General features: G+C 47.8%; 1 protein-coding gene across 1 annotated transcript in view; it reads right to left on the bottom strand.

Moving 5' to 3' along the window:
• LOC307105597 (acyl-coenzyme A synthetase ACSM1, mitochondrial-like) overlaps positions 1-19,339 on the bottom strand; it is a gene marked incomplete at its 5' end in the record, with an annotated part of 42,171 nt that overhangs the window by 13,742 nt on the left and 9,090 nt on the right. Inside the window, 7 exons of the mRNA XM_079781456.1 lie at positions 3,301-3,402; positions 3,893-3,973; positions 6,156-6,279; positions 9,854-9,933; positions 10,916-11,075; positions 15,360-15,500; positions 17,962-18,169. Of these exons, the coding sequence (XP_079637582.1) occupies positions 3,301-3,402; positions 3,893-3,973; positions 6,156-6,279; positions 9,854-9,933; positions 10,916-11,075; positions 15,360-15,500; positions 17,962-18,169 (896 nt within the window). The remainder of the gene's footprint in view (positions 1-3,300; positions 3,403-3,892; positions 3,974-6,155; positions 6,280-9,853; positions 9,934-10,915; positions 11,076-15,359; positions 15,501-17,961; positions 18,170-19,339) is intronic.

Below are 19,339 nucleotides of genomic sequence, written 5' to 3'. Positions count from 1 at the left end.
CCAAGCTGATCACAGAAGCTCTCCCAGCGGAGACACTGCGGATCCTCACAGCCAACTGGCTTGGAGATCAATTCCCGCCAGTGATACCAACAATCCCAAACACTCTGAACTCCAGTTTCTGGGGACACGTGGGGGACCCAGACACCTACGGGACTCTCGGCCATCGGTTGGAGAGTGAGAGTGACTTTTCGGTCGGTGTGGACGACACCAGATTTCAACCACTCTCATAAGGGACACATTCAAGAGGCAGACTCAGTGAGCACCAAAGCCCTACTGTGTCTCCAGCACAGCAATTCTTCCGTTATAGACATAGCAGGCCCTCACAACCAATTGGACCGGAGGTCGATTCCTCCCAGTGTACCAACAGCAATCAGGGCTTTTAACTACACCAAGACTTTCCACTCAGCCCACAAAGGGCGACCACCTAGGGTGATTGGGGAAGCTGAGCTACCGGCCCCTATAGGTCACCGACCACACAAAGCCACTCCATCAACACAGGGAGGCAGCCAAAATGTGGAGACATCGCAGTATGTCACAAGTAGGAGAGATAGATGAAAGCAAACTAATGGACGACACAGTGTTCAGAACCATATTTATAAGGTTACTCAAGAATCTTCTAAAAACCGCTGAGAAACTTGAAGAGACCTTCAAGGACCTTAATGAGAATACCAAAAAAATGGAAAAGGACCAGTCAGAAATTATGCATACACTGTCTGAAATAAAGAATATACAGAGTAGACGACCACACCCGAAGAGTCAAACCAAAGATCTGGAATATGAGGAAGAAAAAACACCCAACCAGAGAGGCGGAAAGAAAGAAGAATCCAAAAGTGTGAGGATAGCATAAGGAGCCTCCGGGATGGCTTTAAGCGTACCAATATCCTAATTTTTGGGGTGCCAGAAGAGAGAGAGCAAGATACTGAAAACCTATTTGAAGAAATAATGACAGAAAACTTCCCCCACCTGGTGAAAGAAATGGACTTGCAGGTTCAGGAAGCGCACAGAACCCCAGGCAAGAGGAATCCAAAGAGGACCACACCAAGACACATCATAATTAAAATGCCAAGGGCAAAAGACAAAGAGAGAATCTTACAAGCAGCAAGAGAAAAACAGTTAGTTACCTACAAGGGAGCACCCATACGACTGTCAGCTGATTTCTCAACAGAAACTATGCAGGCCAGACGGGAATGGCAAGAAATATTCAAAGTGATGAATAGCAAGAACCTACAACCAAGACTACTCTACCCAGCAAAGTTATCATTCAGAATTGAAGGTCAGATAAAGAGCTTCACAGATAAGAAAAAGCTAAAGGAGTTTATCACCACCAAACCAGTATTATATGAAATGCTGAAAGGTATTCTTTAAAAAGAGGAAAAAGAAGAAAAAAGTAAAGATAAAAATTATGAACAACAAATACATATCTATCAACAAGTGATTCTAAAAATCAAGTGAATTCAAAAATCTAAGGAACAGAATAAACTGGTGAACATAATAGAATCAGAGGCATAGAATGGGAGTGGATTGATAATTCCCAGGGGGAAAGGGGTGTCTGTGTGGGGGTTATGGGAAGAGACTGGACAAAAATCATACACCTATGGATAAGGACAATGGGGGGGGAGGGAACTGGGTGATGGGGAGATATGTGGGGAAAAAAGGAGAAACAATTGTAATAATCTGAACAATAAAGATTTATTTTAAAAAAATAAAAAAAAAATAAAAATGGAACTCCCATTTGACCCAGTAATCCCACTTCTAGGACTATATCCCAAGAAACCAGAAACACCATTCAGAAAGGATATATATATCCCTATGTTCATAGAACCACAATTTATCATAGTCAAGATTTGGAAACAGCCCAAATGCCCATCAGCAGATGAGTGGATTTGAAAACTGTGGTACATCTACACAATGGAATACTACACTGCTGTAAACAAGAAGGAATTCTTACCATTTGCAACAGCATGGATGGAACTGGAGAGCATTATGCTAAGTGAAATAGGCCAGTCAATGAAAGAAAAATAGCACATGATCTCACTCATTTATGGGTAATAAAGAACATTATAAACTGATGAACAAAAATAGATACAGAGGCAGAGCAGCATGGAACAGACTGTCAAAATACAGCAGGAAGGCTAGGAAGGTTTGGGGGGAGGTAAGAGATCAAATAAAGGACTTGTATGCATGCATATAAGCATAACCAATGGACATAAGAAACAGTGGGGTAGGGGAGACCGGGGAAAGGTCAATTGGGGAAAAAAAGGAGACATATATACTACTCTTTGTAATACTTTAAGCAATAAAATAAAATAAAAAATAATAAAATAAAAAAACAAGAAAAATTTACAATAAGTTTTTAACCATTCAACTGAAAGAACTAGAAAGAGGACAAGAAAAGCCCAGAGTAAGTAGAAGGAAGGCAATAATAAAGATTAGAGCAGAAATAAATGACATAAAGACTAAAAAAAAAAAAAAAAAAAAAAAAAAAAAAAAAAAAAAAAAAAAAAAAAATCAATGAAACCAAGAGCTGGATCTTTGAAAAGATAAACAAAATTGATGAATGGGTTAGCCAGCAGTTTTAACTGCTGGTATTTAGTATCACATGAGGAGCAGCGCCCCCTGGAGGCCACAATGATGACAACAGTGACACCTAAAGAGCCTCTGATGGCTGTTCTCTTGGAGAAAGGAGATGGAATCTGAGATCCATTTCAGGTGTGCCCAGCCTTCCATGGCCCACCTTGGAAGCTGGGAATTTCCTCTTAGTGGCCTCTACTACCCTGGGAGGGCTAGGCTTTATCTGGTCGGGAGTCTCAGCAGGTTTCCTTAGAGCTCATCACAGGTTTCTGTGATCCCTGGATTTCCCATTAGGCTCTGGGGCTGAAAGACATGGGTTTGAACTGTAGCTCTGCCATGTATTTGACACAGGGAAACACATGACCCCTACGGTCTGCAGGTGTTTTCTCTGAGGAGTGGGGTAGGGGAGGCCTCAGGAGGCTCAGGACAGTTACCAGGTTTGCGCACACCCCGTTGGTAAATTGGAGGTAGGATGTGAACCCAGCCGAAGCCTGCATTTTTTATCATCAGCCCCAAGTCCGATGATTCCGAAGCCCGGCTTCTCTACCGCACCAGTGCCACGTGGGTCAGGAGAGGAAAGGCTGTGAGCTTTGCGTGAACTAGACCTGGCTTCACTGAACTGGAGCACATAACGGGAGATGGGAGGAGTCTCAGGATGCACAATAGAGTCCCCTCCCTTATCGCTGTAGGGGTGCTCAGGCCAGGGAGCGGCAGGAGGGGTGCCCTTACCTCATACAACATGAACAGGCCGATGGGCTTGGTGGGCTTGATCCTGATGCCAAGGTTGCCTTCAGTGTTGGGCGGCAGGATGTTGCCCTTGTCGTCGATGATCTGGAGCAAGAGGTCTGTGAGGCCCCCTGCAGGGCTCCCAGCCCTTCTGCCCCCCACCCCCCCAAAGCTCTGCCTGGCTTATGCATGTGACACCAGTGAGGACCATGGGGAGATCCCTGTCAGAAAACAGAATGAAGCCGTCAAGTCTTTGAAATCAGTAAGTCATGGGCGTGTTTGTTTCCGGGTGTGGACACCGCATGTGTCTTCAAGCTAGAAAACAGGGTCAGGACAAGCTAAGAGCCCGGAGGGTGGACAGAGCTGCCGGTGCGCCTCCAGGTCCTGTGCGCCACGGCTGTGTGTGCGGCCTCGGCGGGCACGGTGAGCTGCACTGATGCCCACAATACTGACCCTCCCAGGAAACCAGAGGGGACCTAGGAGAGGAGGAGGGACAACTCGGGCAGGGGGCGCGGCTCTTCTGCTGCCTGGTGTCACAAGGGGCTGATCCCAGCTGAGCCCTCAGTGCTCCCTGGCCACGCCTTTAGGACCAAACCTGGACTTCGAAGGGTGGGATGGCTTTCCCCATGAAACCGGGCTTGACCTGTGACCCCCGGGCAGTGCCGCAAGTCAATCCCTGTGCACAAAAGGAAGAGAAGACCAGTTGTCAAAGGCTCCAGGCGGGTCACAGAGCAGCAAGAATGGTTCACGGCACCCCTGCTCCCAGGGCCATGGGGCGCTGCTCATAGAGCCTGTGGGGGAGCTGGAAGCTCTGCGTCCTGGGCTCAGGGCATTGACCCAGCTCTTCAGCAGACATTCACTGCGCCCGACATGGGGCATGTACTGGGCCAGTGCCCGATGCCGGGGCCACAGGGCCCCGTGGGGGAGGCCAGGAAAGGAGCACAGGGCTGAGCTCGGGCTGTGGGGTGTGGTGGGTGGGAGTGCCCACTGCATGCCAGGCATGTGTCCATTGACCAACACTTACTCAACACTGACCCTGACAGGAACCCTGCCTCATCTGCCCTCGGGGCTGCGCTGGAATCACTTGGGCTGTTCCTCTGCCACCACTCCCACCCCATTGGCCCTCCTGGTGAACTACGCCTCCTTCCTGGTTCTCTGAAGCTCACATCTGTCCTAAAGCTCAGCCTGCACAGTCACACAGATGAGTTAATGCCCTGGGTCTGACCTGTCAAAGGGGCCGGGTGGGCAGCCCCTCTCAGAGCCTGCGGGCAGGAAGCTGCTCAGGCTCCCCCCAGTGAGCTAACCTGGCTCCTTAAGGCAACCAGCCCAGACTCAGGCCCCAGGAGAAGTCTTGAGCGATCGTCCTCAGGTGGCATTTCCGCCGCATTTCTGTTGTTGCCAACAGGGCATTATATTGACTTTTCGGGGTGTTTCCCTCCATTGATAACAAGTGTCTGAGCTTAGAAACGGCCCCTTTGGCTCTGCACCCCTGACACCTGGCCTACGACCCCCCATATCAGTGAGGACAGCGAATCTGCCCTGGGGGATATGAAGGCTGGGTATTGCCAGGGCTTGCACACTCCCTCCACTCCCCTCACAACCTCCCACAGGGTCGGCATTCTATTCCCATTTTGGACACAGGAAAGTTGAGCTTCTGGCAGGTTCCAAGGTATGCCTATGGGCTTAACGCTGCCATGGCCATGCTGAGAGGAACTGAGACCGGAGCTCCTGGCAGAGGAAGGTCTGCCTCTCCAAGCTGCTGCTCACTCTTCAGGACATGCAACGCCCACAGGGGAGTGAGCGGGTTGCAAGAGCTTTGAGCATTGAGGCTCCGTGAGGCCAGGAGGAGTATCTGTGGCTCAAGCAGTGGACACCAAGGGGCGGGGTTACGGGTGTAGCGGCTGCTTCTCCTCATCCAACAGTGAGCTGTGAGCCAAGCAAGGTCAGGTCTAGAGCCCTCACACTTCTCAGGCCTGGAAGCAGACCACTTCACTGACTAAAATAAAACTTTTTTCTCAAAAACAACAAACGGTCAGACAAACATGTGAATTAGGACCAAGAGAGCCCGCCCTACAGGTCCTGAGAGGGGTGACTCTGTGAGCTGATGGGATGGTGGGAGGCGGGCGAGTGGCTGTGTCAGCATCAGGGGGTTGAGGATGCTTCCGGAGAGAGGCAGCCCCTCCTCCCACCACTGAAGCCCTTGAGGGTCCAGACAGCACAGCAGGCTGCTCAGCCTGCCCACTGCGTGCTCACTGACACCCTTGGGGGTCACAGTGAGCGTGTGTGCGTGTGTGCGTGTGTGTGTGTGTGTGTGTGTGTGTGTGTGTGTGTGTGTGTGATGGCCCTGCTCCCTCCTCCGCTCCTGCTTGTGCCCCACAATCACACGTGTGTGCTGCCCCCATACACACCCAGAGATGAGCTTCGGGGCCAGCTCCTGCCTGGCCCTGTGGCTGCTGCTCTAGGGAGGGAGGGTGACATGGGCAGCACTCGCAGGCGGGGCCTCTTTGAGGCCGGAGGCGCCTCCATTGCCATCGCTCCTCCCAGCTCCCTGGTCCCAGGGACTTAGCCCTGACCTCAGACCCCTATGGAAGGTTATGTCCAATAGCTGTCAGCACACTGGGGTCTTGACAAGTCGAAGACTGTGTGTGAATTCTTCTCTCTCTGCAAACTGATTTGGGGCCAATCAGCATGGAACTCCAGAGCCGCCCTTTGCTGGTTGTGAGCCCATTGGGGCCTGTGCACACAGTGGGATCTGTGCACACAGTGGGATCTGTGCACACAGTGGGGCCTGTGCACACGCTCTGGCAGATTCAGCTCCTCTGCTGGGCTGGGTGGCCCTGCGGGGCCCGTCCACCTACCGTTTCCGACTGTCCATAGATTTGGTGGAGCACAAGGCCCGACTGTTCTCTCCACTTCTCTTGCTCCTCAGGCAGCAGGGCCTCCCCGCCGGTAGTGCAATGCTCCAGAGTGGGGAACCTGAGGCTTGGGGGAGACAGGTGTCCACAGAGCTTCAGAGCAGGCCCTGGACCTCCTACTCAGGCCCAGGAGTGAGGAGCCCATCCACCTTTCTGCTTCCTCACTTGCTTACTTGTTTTCCGGTTCGAGGTCACTCACTTCCGGTTGGACCTCATTCACTTTTGGTTGGACGTCATTCACTTCCGGGTGTCACTCCCTATAAATTGTTCTTCATTGGGGGGATGGGGTGGTGGTGATGAGGCTAAGGGGTTCAGTTAGGAATCCTCCAGGCGGGGGCGGGTGGTGGTGGTGATGAGACTAAGGGGTTCAGTTAGGGATCCAACTAAGTTTGGACATTGAAACCTCATCTGAGGGAAGCTTCTATGTGGAAAGAGTGATGTTTTATAAACCGTGAGGGGGTGAAGGCTAGGACTCCGGGGACACGCTGGGGGTTATCAGACTGCATTTCCTAACTTGGGGGAGATGGGTTATGTGAAATGAAGGGCTTTGTGTTCCTGAGTGGAGAATGCAAGTTAGGGATTGTCAATGAATTGCTCTGGTCATCAAGGAAGATTGGGCTGGGTGTTGGAAAAAGAACAGGGGTCACAGGTAGCAGCCCTTTAAGAAGGAATTTTGGAGAGAACAGATAATCTGCTGTGAGTGTGTAGCAGGTATATCCTGTACTAGGCACACCATTTGCTGTACATTATTTCTCCTCCATTTTCCCAAGGAAAATTCCCAGAAATAATACAAAAACAATCACACAATCATAATGAACTCCCTAATGGAAATGAGAAGTGACTGAGGTCTGAGTATCATCAGCAGGCTGAGCTGGACCAGTTCTTGTAGATGAGGGTAGTGGCAGACCTCTGGCTCCCATTCCCACGCACCCCACCCCAACCGTCACCTCTCCTGGTACACAGAGTCAGGAGTGATGGACAAGGGGGCTGGTTTCATTAGGGGTGTCTTCTTCATTTGTCTGGAGTTTTCCCCAAAGTAGATAAAATTAGTAGTCTCCAGTGGAGTCATTAGTGTTGCCCTGATTGGATTTTTACTGGGTTTGGACCAAGTTCATCATCTGAGGAATGTTGCAAAAAGTGGTTGTCATATGAGCTTTGAAATACAGATAGAGGCAGACTCCAAGGGCATGCTGGGATGGAGGCTTCATGAATAAAAGCAAGTTGTATTTCAGAGTTAGCTTCGGAAGGGTTGTTGTTCAACTCCTTTACATTTTAACTATGTGTCTAAAAGTTATTAGGTCTGATTTTTGAAGCAGCCATTTCCATTTTAGAGTCTCTAAAGTATATATAAGGGCCCATTAGGTTCAAAGACAAGAGTAGCTCAAAATTAATCTACAAACATGGGGAAATACAAAAATAAAGTTATAGCAAAATAACATTACATCCATCAGATTGGTAAAAATTAAAGACTCTGACAAGAACAAATGTTGCCAAAGATATGGAATAAGGGAACCCTCCCTCCCTGCTAGTAGGCACACACAGCGATTGGATACTTTGGAAAATAGGGATTAGGATTCCGTGTCAGTGTGACTCAGCAATTTCTCCTGAAGGACCTCACATAGTGAGTGCTAATGTGCACAGGGTGAATGTGCAAGAACAGTGTTAGTCATCAATAGCCCTCAAATTACACCACTCAAATGTCCATTAGTGGTAGAAGAGATGGAAAAATGTGTACTTTTCATAAAACGGGATATTATACAGCAATAAAAATTAGCTACAAGCAATATAATGCAACATGGCCACATCTTAGTAATATGATTTTGTAAAAGAAAGCCAGACATTACAGAATAATATGATTACAAAGCTCACAAGCAAGTAAAAGAGACTGATTGGTTTCAGAATATTTCCTTAGGAGGGAAACTACAAGGGGAAAAAAAGAAGAAAAACACAAATGAGTGAACACTGCAAAAGTCAAGATAGTGAGTTCCTTTAGGGGAGTTGGAGAGGTCTGAGTAGGTCACTGGGGCTGGCAATGTTCTCTTGTTGTGACTTGAATGAGTGGTTACATATTGGTTTAATTTTCAACAATTTCTTAATCTACAAATTTATGTCTTATGTATTTTTCTGTGTGTTTGATATTTCAAAATAAAAAAGTATTAAAAAGGAAAAATCCCCATTGTAGGAAGCGGTTATAGGGTTAAGCCTCGGACTGACCTGCTGGCAAAGTCGCAAACAAGTCCCAAGCTTGGAAGGGCACAGTCCTCTAAGCATAATTAAGCTTGATTCTGTAACTGATCCCTAGATCTTTCCTGGGTAGCTAGTGGGCAGTGGGAGGGGCAGCAAGTGCTGCTAAAACAAGTGAAACTTAGAAGAACGTTGTCAATTGCCTTGTTTGTCCGTGATTATAAATAAAGCCTCAGCTTTGCAGTCTGGATCAGTTCTGTGGCCTCAGCCAGGCACAGAAAGATCCACCCAGGCTCCCAGCTTCATGAATCTATTTCTGCATCTTGTTTTCTTTATTTCTAATATTTCTCAATCCCTGGCTGCCTCCATTTAGAACCGGTTCGTTCATCTCTCTTTCCGCGCAGAACGCGGAAAAGGGAGATCACCGCCATGTCTGGCCCCCGCCACATCAGGCCCCCGCACTCCACAATGATAGAAGGCTCACTGTTTCATTTGGATCTGAGTCCTGCTTAATAAACGAATTCGACTGGCTGATAATTATTGCTACCAACATTACACACACACACACACACACACACACACACACACACACACACACACACACACTATCTCTCACTGCCCTCAAAGAACCAGAGTTAAACAGTTAGACCATTACCATCCTTGGCTGGTTATTGAAAGAAACAGCCAGGGGAGAGGCTGACAATGTTGAGCACAGTCAGCTGGGAAGCAGAGGCCTGTTTGCTTCACCAGGAAGCTCCAGTTTCACACCCAAGAAATGGCAGCATAGTCTACCCAAGGGAATTAACACCCCTCTCTCCACCTTTTGGTTCAGGATTGTGTGTGGGAGTGGACATAGGGGAGATCAGGAACTGCCCAGTAAAGTCAAAATGGCACAGGGGGAGTTGATGGACGACAGAGGCTGTCATTCTAACCTGGGAAAAGATCGTTGACTAGGGGTGGACCCATGCATGCCCCTGGAATCTTGGGAAGGTAACTGGTTGTTTTGAAAAAGCTCCTGGTTGAGACCCAGGGGGTAATGCTGGCTCTCTCTCTTGCCTGGAACCCCACTGGCCCAATATTTTCCTGTACCTGCTGCCCAAGAGCAACGGACCATGCAGGTCTACAGCCACCTGGGCCTGGGGGGGGGGGGGAATTCCAGGCCCAAAGGCTCATGAAGCAGAAACTCCGGGCATTGGCCTTTGCGTTGGCCTGTTGAAGACGAGATTGGACTTTTTCCAGGGCAGGGCCAAGAGATGGGCATTGGGAAGCCCAAAGGAGATCTATTGATGTTTTGTAACAAATAAACTACATTGCCACATCGCAATCTCCCGTGCGTGAATCCTTTCCTCCCAACCCTGTGGACCAGCCTGTTTCCCACCAACAATAAGACCACAGTGAAATAGACTCCTTAAAATCCTACCCAAAGATTGTGATTACAACAAGCCACTTCTACATACCTGCTAAAATTCTCCTGCAGAATCACTCGAAATACAGAGGGTGCAGTAAGGTACTGGGTGATGGGGTATTTAAAGAGTGTCTACAAGGTGAACAGAGAAAAATTTTATATTTATATTAAGATGAAAAATACTGGCCCAAAACAACAACAAAATACTGGCCATTATTATCATTTTTTTTTTCGGATCTCCCTTCTAAAAGAGCCCGTTTATTCATTTTTTAATTCTTCCAGTAGCTGTATATTGAACATGAATGTGTTTATGGACTGAGGGAGTAGAGTTGATGAAAAGTGAGAGACTGATAATATAGAAGAAAGGGTAAAATGGATTAAAGATGAGTAGTGAGGGGCTCCAATGGGAGGGCCTGGAGAAGAACAGGCCCCACGGTGGTGAGGGGAGGGGTCTGGGCTTGAGAGGTGGAGAGGCAGGTCTGCGAAGGAAAGGCAGGATGCAGTGAGTTCAGACACAAATAGCATGTTCAGGTGCAGGGAAGTCATTTGAAAGGGTTTATGGAGGCAACTTCAATCATCACCATGATGTACGAGTAACAATAACAGCAACTGCTGCCAGTTCCTGAGTGTTTTCAGGTGCAGGCCTGAGGGCTAAGCACTTTACACACTTTGCCTCTATCATCTCAATATTCCCAACAATCTTATGAGGTCATAATTATTAAAACTCCGGTCTTACAGGTGAGGAGACTGAGCTCAGAGAGGCAAGGTTACCACTAACAAATGTTAAAGGTGTGAAAAGGAACTAGAACCATCGTATTCTAAGGGCTCTGTTTTTAAACACTTCAATCAATTCACACACACACACCAGCCACCTGGCCCTGGAGGAGCCAGGAGACCTGAGATTGTGCTGGTTGCTTTAATTTCTCAAAATGTGTATTCTGGGTGGTTCACTGACTGATTCAGCGCCTCACATTTTGAGACACCCAGAACCCAGGTTATATCACCCTAATGGGCTGCTTTGTACTATACATTATTCTCTGCAGGGGCCAGCTTTTGAGGCTGAAACATGAGTTTTTCCTGGAGTTTGTTGACACTAACACATTAGTCCTCTTACCTCTACAATGACCTTAGGGTCAAACTGGGGCAGATGATGGATGAAGACTGTAGACCCTGCTGTCCATGGTTCAAACAGGGTCCCCAAGGCAGCCATAATCCAGCCTGGATCTGACAGGCACCAGAAGACATCAGTGGCCTTCAGCTGCAGTAATTTCCTGCTGACTCCAAAATACAGTGGCCTCAGCTTTGTAAGCACAGTTGCATTTTCGGTCAAGGTACATGCCTGGGTTGTGGGCACAATCTCTAATCATTGATGTTTCTATCTCCCCCCCCCCTCCCTTCCTCTCTGAAAGCAATTAAGTATAATTTTAAAAAGTGCAGTTTTGATTCCTGCACTCTGTCTTAAAAAAATCAATGGGGAAAATATCCTCTGGTGAGGATTAACAAAAATAAAAAAATAACATAAACATCTGGTCGATAAAAAATTGAATCCAGTGGCTACTCAGCCAAGTCTGAAGCATTTCTCCACATCCTCTTACTGTTTCTGAGGGACCTCTGTGTGCACAACTCCTGGAAAAATACTCAACTCACCCATGAGGAGAGATGGCTTTGAAGAGCTCTTCTATTATTAGGGTGGGGCCTAGAGAGCCATTCACACTCCCTCTTCCCATCTCATAGGGCTGTGGCACACCCACAGGAAATCACAAGCTAGGGACCTCTGTTCTGAGCTTCAGACCGAACTGCCCACTGGGCATCTCTTCTGGGTTGTCTCTCGGGCATCTCAAACCCAGAGCATCCTAATCTCTCCTGCCTCCCTGGACTAATTCTTCTCCAGTGTTCTCTGTGTTTCAGTGAATGTCATTACTGTCCAAGCTCAAAACCTGGGAGTCCACCTTTACTCTCCAGCCCCTCCTGCCTCCCACATCTAGCCAGCACACCCTCCCATTCTAAAACTTGGGAGTCCACCTTTACTCTCCAGCCCCTCCTGCCTCCCACATCTAGCTAGCACACCCTCCCATTCTATTTCCTAAAATCTCAGACTCCTTAACATCCTTCGTGTCCCCAGCACCTTGTCCAAATCACCACAATCTTGCACCTAAATTATTCTAAGACCCCCTAACAGGTCTTTCTAAATCTATTCTTTTCCCCAGCCATTCTCCATCCTGCAGCCACAGTGATCTTTTCAAAATACACATTTGATTAGGTCTCTTCCTTGTTAACAACCTTTCAATTACCGCCCACTGTTTTCCCAATAAGCTCAATCTTTTCACCAAAGTCCCCAAGTTCCTGTGTGCTCTGTGTCTCATTTACTTTCTCAGCTCCTCCCATCTGTGCCTACCTGACACCCTGAGCAGCAGCTCCTCTCAGATCTCTGTAGTTCTATGAGTGCTACTTTTTAAAATATATTTTTATTTATTTCAGAGAGGAAGGTACAGGGAAAGAGAGATAGAAACATCAATGGTGAAGAGAATCATTGATTGACTGCCTCCTGCATGCCACACACCAGGGATGGAGCCTAAAACCTGGGCATGTGCCCTGACCTGACATTGAGTCATGACCTCGTGGTTCATAGGTCGATGCTCAATCACTGAGCCATGCCAGCTGAGCTATGAATGCTACCTTTTATATCTTTGTGCCTTTGCTTATGTTATTCTGTCTACACATAAACTCTCCCCTTATTTCCACCCCCATTCCTCCAGGTTTTGCTGATCAAGGGATATCATTAGCACAGATGCCCAGTGTCCACAAGACACCTCTCTGCCCTCTGGTCTCCTTAATAAGGTACAAAACACATAGAACTTTCCCAGAACTGAACAGCAGACCCTGAGAGCGGGATGAACAGATTACTTTGACACATGTTTCTGTGAAAAAGAAGGCTAAGGGGCTTGTTTGGCTTTAGGAACCAAAACTGCTCCGATTGCCTGCCCTGTTTTTGATCGATCCTCCCTTCCCCCAACTGATGGATGGAGTATAACATAAACTCCACCTGCAGCCCGAACATTCCTGAACACCTTATATGGACTGTACATTGAACCACCAATCTGCACCTGCCAAATACCCTAAGCCCCCAATTCCTAAGTCCCTAGGTCCCTAATCATGTGCCTTACATGAAACCACCAATCAGCGTGTGCTGAGTGCCCTAAGCTTTCACCCTGGCACGCCCTCTCTTTCTCCTCTGGAAGGCAGCCGGCAGGGTCATCTCCTCCAATAAAGCCTGTGTCCTGGTATCCAGGTTCTCCGGCCCTCTGTTTCATCTTTCATATTGATGCCGAAACTCGGGACTTAACTTTTACCTATACCAGACCTCAACGCACCCTATACAACACCTCTCTCTTTAATACGGAAAACACTACCTGTTTAACAAATACCTCTCAAACTACTACCTCAACTACTCCCACACCTTACTACTGTGCACAATCTATGAATTTACCTCCTCCCTTAACCTGCCCCCCACCGGGTATTTTTCTCCTCTGCGGGACTACGGCCTACACCTGTGTCCCCCAGGACCTGTCACACTCGCTCTGTCTTGATGTCTCCCTAACCCCCAATCTCTCCATCAGAACAGAGGGAGAACTCAAATCCTCTCTGGGTCTTCTCAGGCCCCGCCACAAAAGGGCGGCCCTTGTTCCCCTCTGAGTGGGCATGGGAGTCCTCACTGCAGTGGGGACAGGAGTGGGAGGCATTTCCTCCTCTTTTCATTGCTACCACAAATTGTTTGCTGAATTTTCAGAAGATATCTCCATCATTAGCAATTCCCTTGAATCCCTTCAAAGGCAGGTAGACTCCTTAGCAGCGGTAGCCCTACAGAACCGGCGTGCTTTAGATCTCTTGACAGCAGAAAAAGGGGGTACCTGTGTTTTTCTTGGGGAGGAATGCTGCTACTTTGTAAATGAATCAGGACTTGTCAAAGGTCACATTAAATTCCTCCGGGACAGGATTGACCAAAGACGACATAACCAGCTAGAAGGGGGGTACGCCATTTTTGGATCACTTACTCCATGGCTCCTCCCACTATTAGGCCCACTGGTATCTATACTCTTAATTTTGCTCTTTGGCCCAAGTCTCATGCGTTGTTTCACTAGTTTCTTGCAGAACAGAATGCAGGTGTTCCCCAACCAGAAGGTGGGAGAGATCTATCTGGCACTGAATTCAGAACCTAACACCAGAATCCTTGAGACCCTGAGTAGACGCCCCTAACGACGACCCCTCTCAGCTGGAAGCAGTTACGGAAGATGGACCTTCACCCCCTGGCCTTGCCCAGACTCTCAATTTTTTAAAAATATTATCAAAAGCCTGGAATGATAGATCCTCCCTTCCTCCAGCTGATGGATGGAGTATGCCATAAACTCCACCTGCAGCCCGAACATTCCTGAACACCTTATATGGACTGTACATTGAACCACCAATTAGCACCTGCCAAATACCCTAAGCCCCCAATTCCTAAGTCCCTAGGTCCCTAATTATGTGCCTTACATGAAACCACCAATCAGCGTGTGCTGAGTGCCCTAAGCCCCGTCCCCTCCTTTCCTCCCCTCAAAAGGCGCTTTCACCCCGCACACCCTCTCTTTCTCCTCTGGAAGGCAGCCGGCAGGGTCATCTCCTCCAATAAAGCCTGTGTCCTGGTATCCAGGTTCTCCAGCCCTCTGTTTCATCTTTCAGTTTTATTGTAACAACAGCTTGAACTAAATATAGTTTCATCTCTAAATATAGTCAGCAGGGTAAATATCCTTGAGAAAGCACAGGCTTCTTCAAGGTCGGGTCTTAAAGACTAAACATATAGATTCCAGCAAAACATCCAGGGGGTCGGACTTGTTTGGAAAAGTCACGGTAGGGGCTGCTGCCTTTGCCAAGGTCCCCCAGAGGCCCCGACCTTTTGGAAAATCCTCCTTACAGACTTTCCAGCCAAGTCCCATACTTCCCCACAGAACTTGGTCTGGTCTGCATATTACTAGTTGGGGAGGAGGAAGTAGGAGGGAAAAGATGTTTGGTTTAAAATTGATTACATGGTTAACCCAAGGCTATGTCTTAAGCCTCTACAATTATTTATTTTAGGTTAAAGGCAGTTGCTTGGTTCCAGGTATTACTTCCCCCTAATGGCTCATGATTGGGAAACTCCACCTCCGTATCTGTACAGACCACATAGCTAGAACGTTCTGTCCTCCTCCCACCAAACCTGGAACCAGTGACAAAGACACATGGCTTGTCATTTGTGCAGCTTGCAGAATGCCTGCTGCCCCCACTCACGATCCCTCCACACCTGTGAAGGTGCTCAGGCAGGACCCCCTTGTCATTGGGAGGCTTCTGTGAACACACATTAGAAGTCCAAACCTTTGCCTCTGAGACCCTCAGTGGTCTGAACCAAAGAGAGCAGAAAGGAGAAGGAGGATGGACTTGGTTCTACTTAGAACACATTTTCCAACACATACACACACACACACACACACACACACCTTGCCCTCCAGACTGTGACCCAGCCTCTCAGTTGGTGCCCTCTTTCCTACCATGAAGGGAAGGAGTGTCGTAAGGAAAGTCCATGGCTGTGTTTTGCCATCTTGGGGAAGCCGGTGGTGCCACTGGTGAAGAAGATGACCATTGGGTCCGTGGTCTTTGACTTAATGCAGGTGTGATCTGGGGATGCTGATCTACAAAGGGATTGAACAGAAAAGGAGAGAAGTCAAATCTCCTGGCTCCCACCCTCAGGGTAAGCCAAAGAAACAACATGAGGCTCAAAATCAGAAACCTGATTTCTTTGCTGGCATAGATTTGAGAGAGAGAGAGAGAGAGAGAGAGAGAGAGAGAGAGAAACGTGGATTTGCTGTTCCACTTATTTATGCATTCATTGGTTGATTCTTGTATGTGCCCTGACCAGGGATCAAACCCACAACCTTGGCACTCTATCCAACTGAGCTACCGGGCCAGTGCAGAAAACTGGGGTTTTGTAACACTGGAGGGAAAGCTGGTCTCCAGGTCTGAAGCATCAAACAGAGTTTATTGGTGACCTGAGTAAGAGCACTGACATTTCTTCATTTAAAAAATGGGGAAAACACAGCCGAATATTTTATAATTTAACAAACATTGAAATAGAACTTACTGTTTTTGAAAATTCTCTATTAGTAAATGACTTACAAATAAGAACTCATTCAATCTTCAGAGCAATCCCAAGAGGTGACTATGCCCAACTTGTCATGCTCCCTTGTGGATGAGGAAACTGAGGCTCAGAGAGGTTAGGTAACTTGCCTGAAGACATACAGCCAGCAATTGGCAGAGCCAGTGTTCAAACCCTGTTTGGTGCGTAGACTGTCCTCTTACTCACACTGCTAAGCTTGCTTTCATACAAACTAACTTTACAGGAATTTCATTCCATAACCTTGGTGATAAGGGGTGGGGAAGAGAGAGCGAGGGAGAGGGAGAGTGAAAGAAATATATGTATAAGTCTGGTGTAAGCTTGAGCCTGCAGAGGAAAACTGCAGGCCCCTCAGAAGGCCTTGATTCCTGGAAGTTTCTACACTCCGTCTCCTGGGCCTTCGAAGATTGGACGCCTGCCATGATTGGACGTGACATATGAGCTTCCTGTGTTGTTCAAATAAACTGCAGATCATCCAAACGCTGGAGGAAACACTGGCTCTTGTTGAGATATGGTACCATCATGACCTGGGCAATTTAAGGGATTTTTAAACAGTATTATTTATTTAGGTTTTTATCAATTCTCTGACTTTATTTGTTTATTCAAAATATAAAAGGAAGTTTATCTAGAAGCCACAGAGGTAGTGGAAGTGAGCCAGCGGGGCTGCATTGGCTCAGGAAACAAGTTCAGGCAGAAGCAGGGCCCTTAGCGTGAGGAGAGAGAGGCTAAGGTAGCGCAAGGGGAAGGCGAGGGCGTGCTCCCTGGAGGGAGAGCCCCCACTCTCCACCTTGGAGTCCAACACAACGTGTGACGTCACTGTTTGCCTTTTGGTGTTGAATAACATTTTACTTTAAAAACAGAAGGGTTGCTTCAAGAAAACAAACCCAGTGCAATTTATACGTTATAAACCAGTGTTACCTCAGAAAAAATTTTAAAAGAGACAAAGAAAAGACACCCAGCAAGGTTTGAGCTGTGGGCGGAACAGGGGCTCTGTGAACTAAGCTCCCAGGTGATCTGATCATAAATCCCTGCCCGGGCAGGGCATGGCGGGAGTCAGGCCCCTGACACAGAGCTTCTCTGGTGAAAGGTTTATCTTTGCCTTAAGCAAGCCTGTCCATTGCTCTTGTGCATCTAGGTTAACACGCCCTTGAAACATGGAAAGTAATATCCCTTGAAGGGGGTGTGACCCCTCAAGGGAGCAGAGAATCTTACCTATCCTGAATCCCATCCCCACCTGGCTTTCTCCCACCTTAGTCTTTCTTGCGTCGCCTCCTGAATTTCAAATGCATAAGAGAAGCTACAAAACTCTTTTCCTCTGGAGCATTTGAGCTCTTGCTCCCCAGCACATGTTGTTAGTTTGGCTCAAATAAACTCATAAAAATTTTCTACAGGTGTCAAATTTTCTTACGTCGAGAGTATAAAAAACACCTGAAGGCTCAGAGAATTAAAGGATTGGAGGTGGAGGGTCTCTCTGACCTCCTGGCATTTCCCTAACTTTCTAAGGGCACCCACACCCTGGGACATGTTTGCCCCCAAAACCCTCCGCCAGTCACAGCCTCATTTTTTCTTCTAGTCTCAACTTTCACCTTAAGGATCCATTTTAACCTCTCATTCAACTTATTCACATATATGTATTTATATTTATATTTGAATAGTCTTTTAGACTCCCTCCTACAAGAAGCTTGAAACACAGTAATCCTCTGATGGTACACCTCCTTTCACATCCCAGGGGTGATCAAACTTCAGGGAGAGAAGCATAGAAGTGCAATGTCCTGATATTACAGATGAAGCAACCTTGGCTGAGAGGAAAAGGAAATAGCCCAGGGTCACACAGCAGGTCAGGGACATAGCTGGGAAGAGGTTTCTGGAGCCAGGCCTGGTGAGCTTCCTACCACCAGCTGTCTGTCTACAGCGCTTGGGTGTGCATGGCCTTCTCCCACCGTTCCTCAGAGAGCACCTCCATCACACCCGAAACTCACTTAATCAGAGATCGGAAGTCCAGCCACCCCTCACGGCTGTGGTCAGACACCAGGAGCTTGGTTTTCAGAGCGGGACACTTAGAAGCCACAGAGTCCACCTCCGGGGCAAGGGCATCTGTGGTCACGATGCTCTTGGCATTAGACTCCTTCAGTCGGTAGAGAATGTCCTTGGCCTTCATCTGGGTTGTCCCTGGCATGAAGATAATCCCTGGGAATGAGAAAGAAATTGTTTGTTTCACTTCCTCTTTCACAACCATGGCCTTCAGGCCTGGCTGATCTGCCTAGAAATCCTCTAACCTCTTGCTACACAAAGACCCGCAGTGTCAGCACCACCAAGCCTCACCCAAACCTACTGAATCAGAGCCTGCATTTTAAAATTTTGTCTAAAATATATTTTCATTGATTGTAGAGAGGAAGGGAGAGGGAGAGAGAGATAGAAACATCAGTGATGAGAGAAAATCATTGATTGGCAGCCTCCTGCACACCTCCACGCTGGGGACCTAGTCTGCAATCCAGGCATGTGCCCAACTGGGGATTGAACCACGACCTCCTCGTTCATAGGTCAATGCACAGCCACTGACACAAGGCATGAGGGCCAGAACCTGCCTTTTAACAGGACCTCCAAGTGATTCTCTCGCACATTAAAATTTGAAACGCTTGCCCTAAACCTTTCTACTCTAGATGGGTGCAGCCAGTAGACAGGTGGATCCTACTTTGCAAGAGTTTACATGGGACCTGGGAGCACAGATGCAAGGAGGACAGAGTCTCTGACATTAGGAATAGCTGCATCCCAGCCCCCACTTTTCTCCTCACACCCCCTTCTCTCATCCCTGTGTCATTGGGAATCCCTTCTTTCCTTCATCCCTCACGTCCAAATGAACCACATTGTCCCTTGAACTTTCCTACCTTCCCTTCCATCTGCTGTCACCAACAATTAGTTCAAGTATTTGTGCACCTATTGAATTCTAACCTCTCCACCAGATGCCTTGCCGTGGAACTTCCATATTATAATCTGTAAATTCAACAGAGCATTGACTCTCCCCCCGCCATTTCCTGTTGTTAGTACTAGAAGGCAATGCAACCCTTGACAGCCATTTGTAAGCTTCCTACCACAGGAGAACAAAGACCAGGAAATGCTTGCTGGACATCAGGAATCATAACACATTAGGGAGTGAAATTGTCCTGAAGACACCCAATGGCACACCTGCATTCCATCTCCATTTCAAGCCCACCAACTCAGCCCCCAAACCCACTGACGACAAGAGAGTTGCATCATGACAGCATAGAAGGATGAAACTCCTGCTCCTGGGAGCACCATCATCCCCTTGGCTCGGCGCTGTGCAGCCCTTTCCATTGGATATCCCAGCCTCACCTCCTT

Source organism: Cnephaeus nilssonii (assembly GCF_951640355.1).
Source record: "Cnephaeus nilssonii genome assembly, chromosome: 2".
In the NCBI taxonomy this organism is placed as follows: Eukaryota; Metazoa; Chordata; class Mammalia; order Chiroptera; family Vespertilionidae; genus Cnephaeus; species Cnephaeus nilssonii.
The sequence above is the reverse complement of the archived record's forward strand: the minus strand, read 5'-3'. Positions and strand labels throughout refer to the sequence as shown.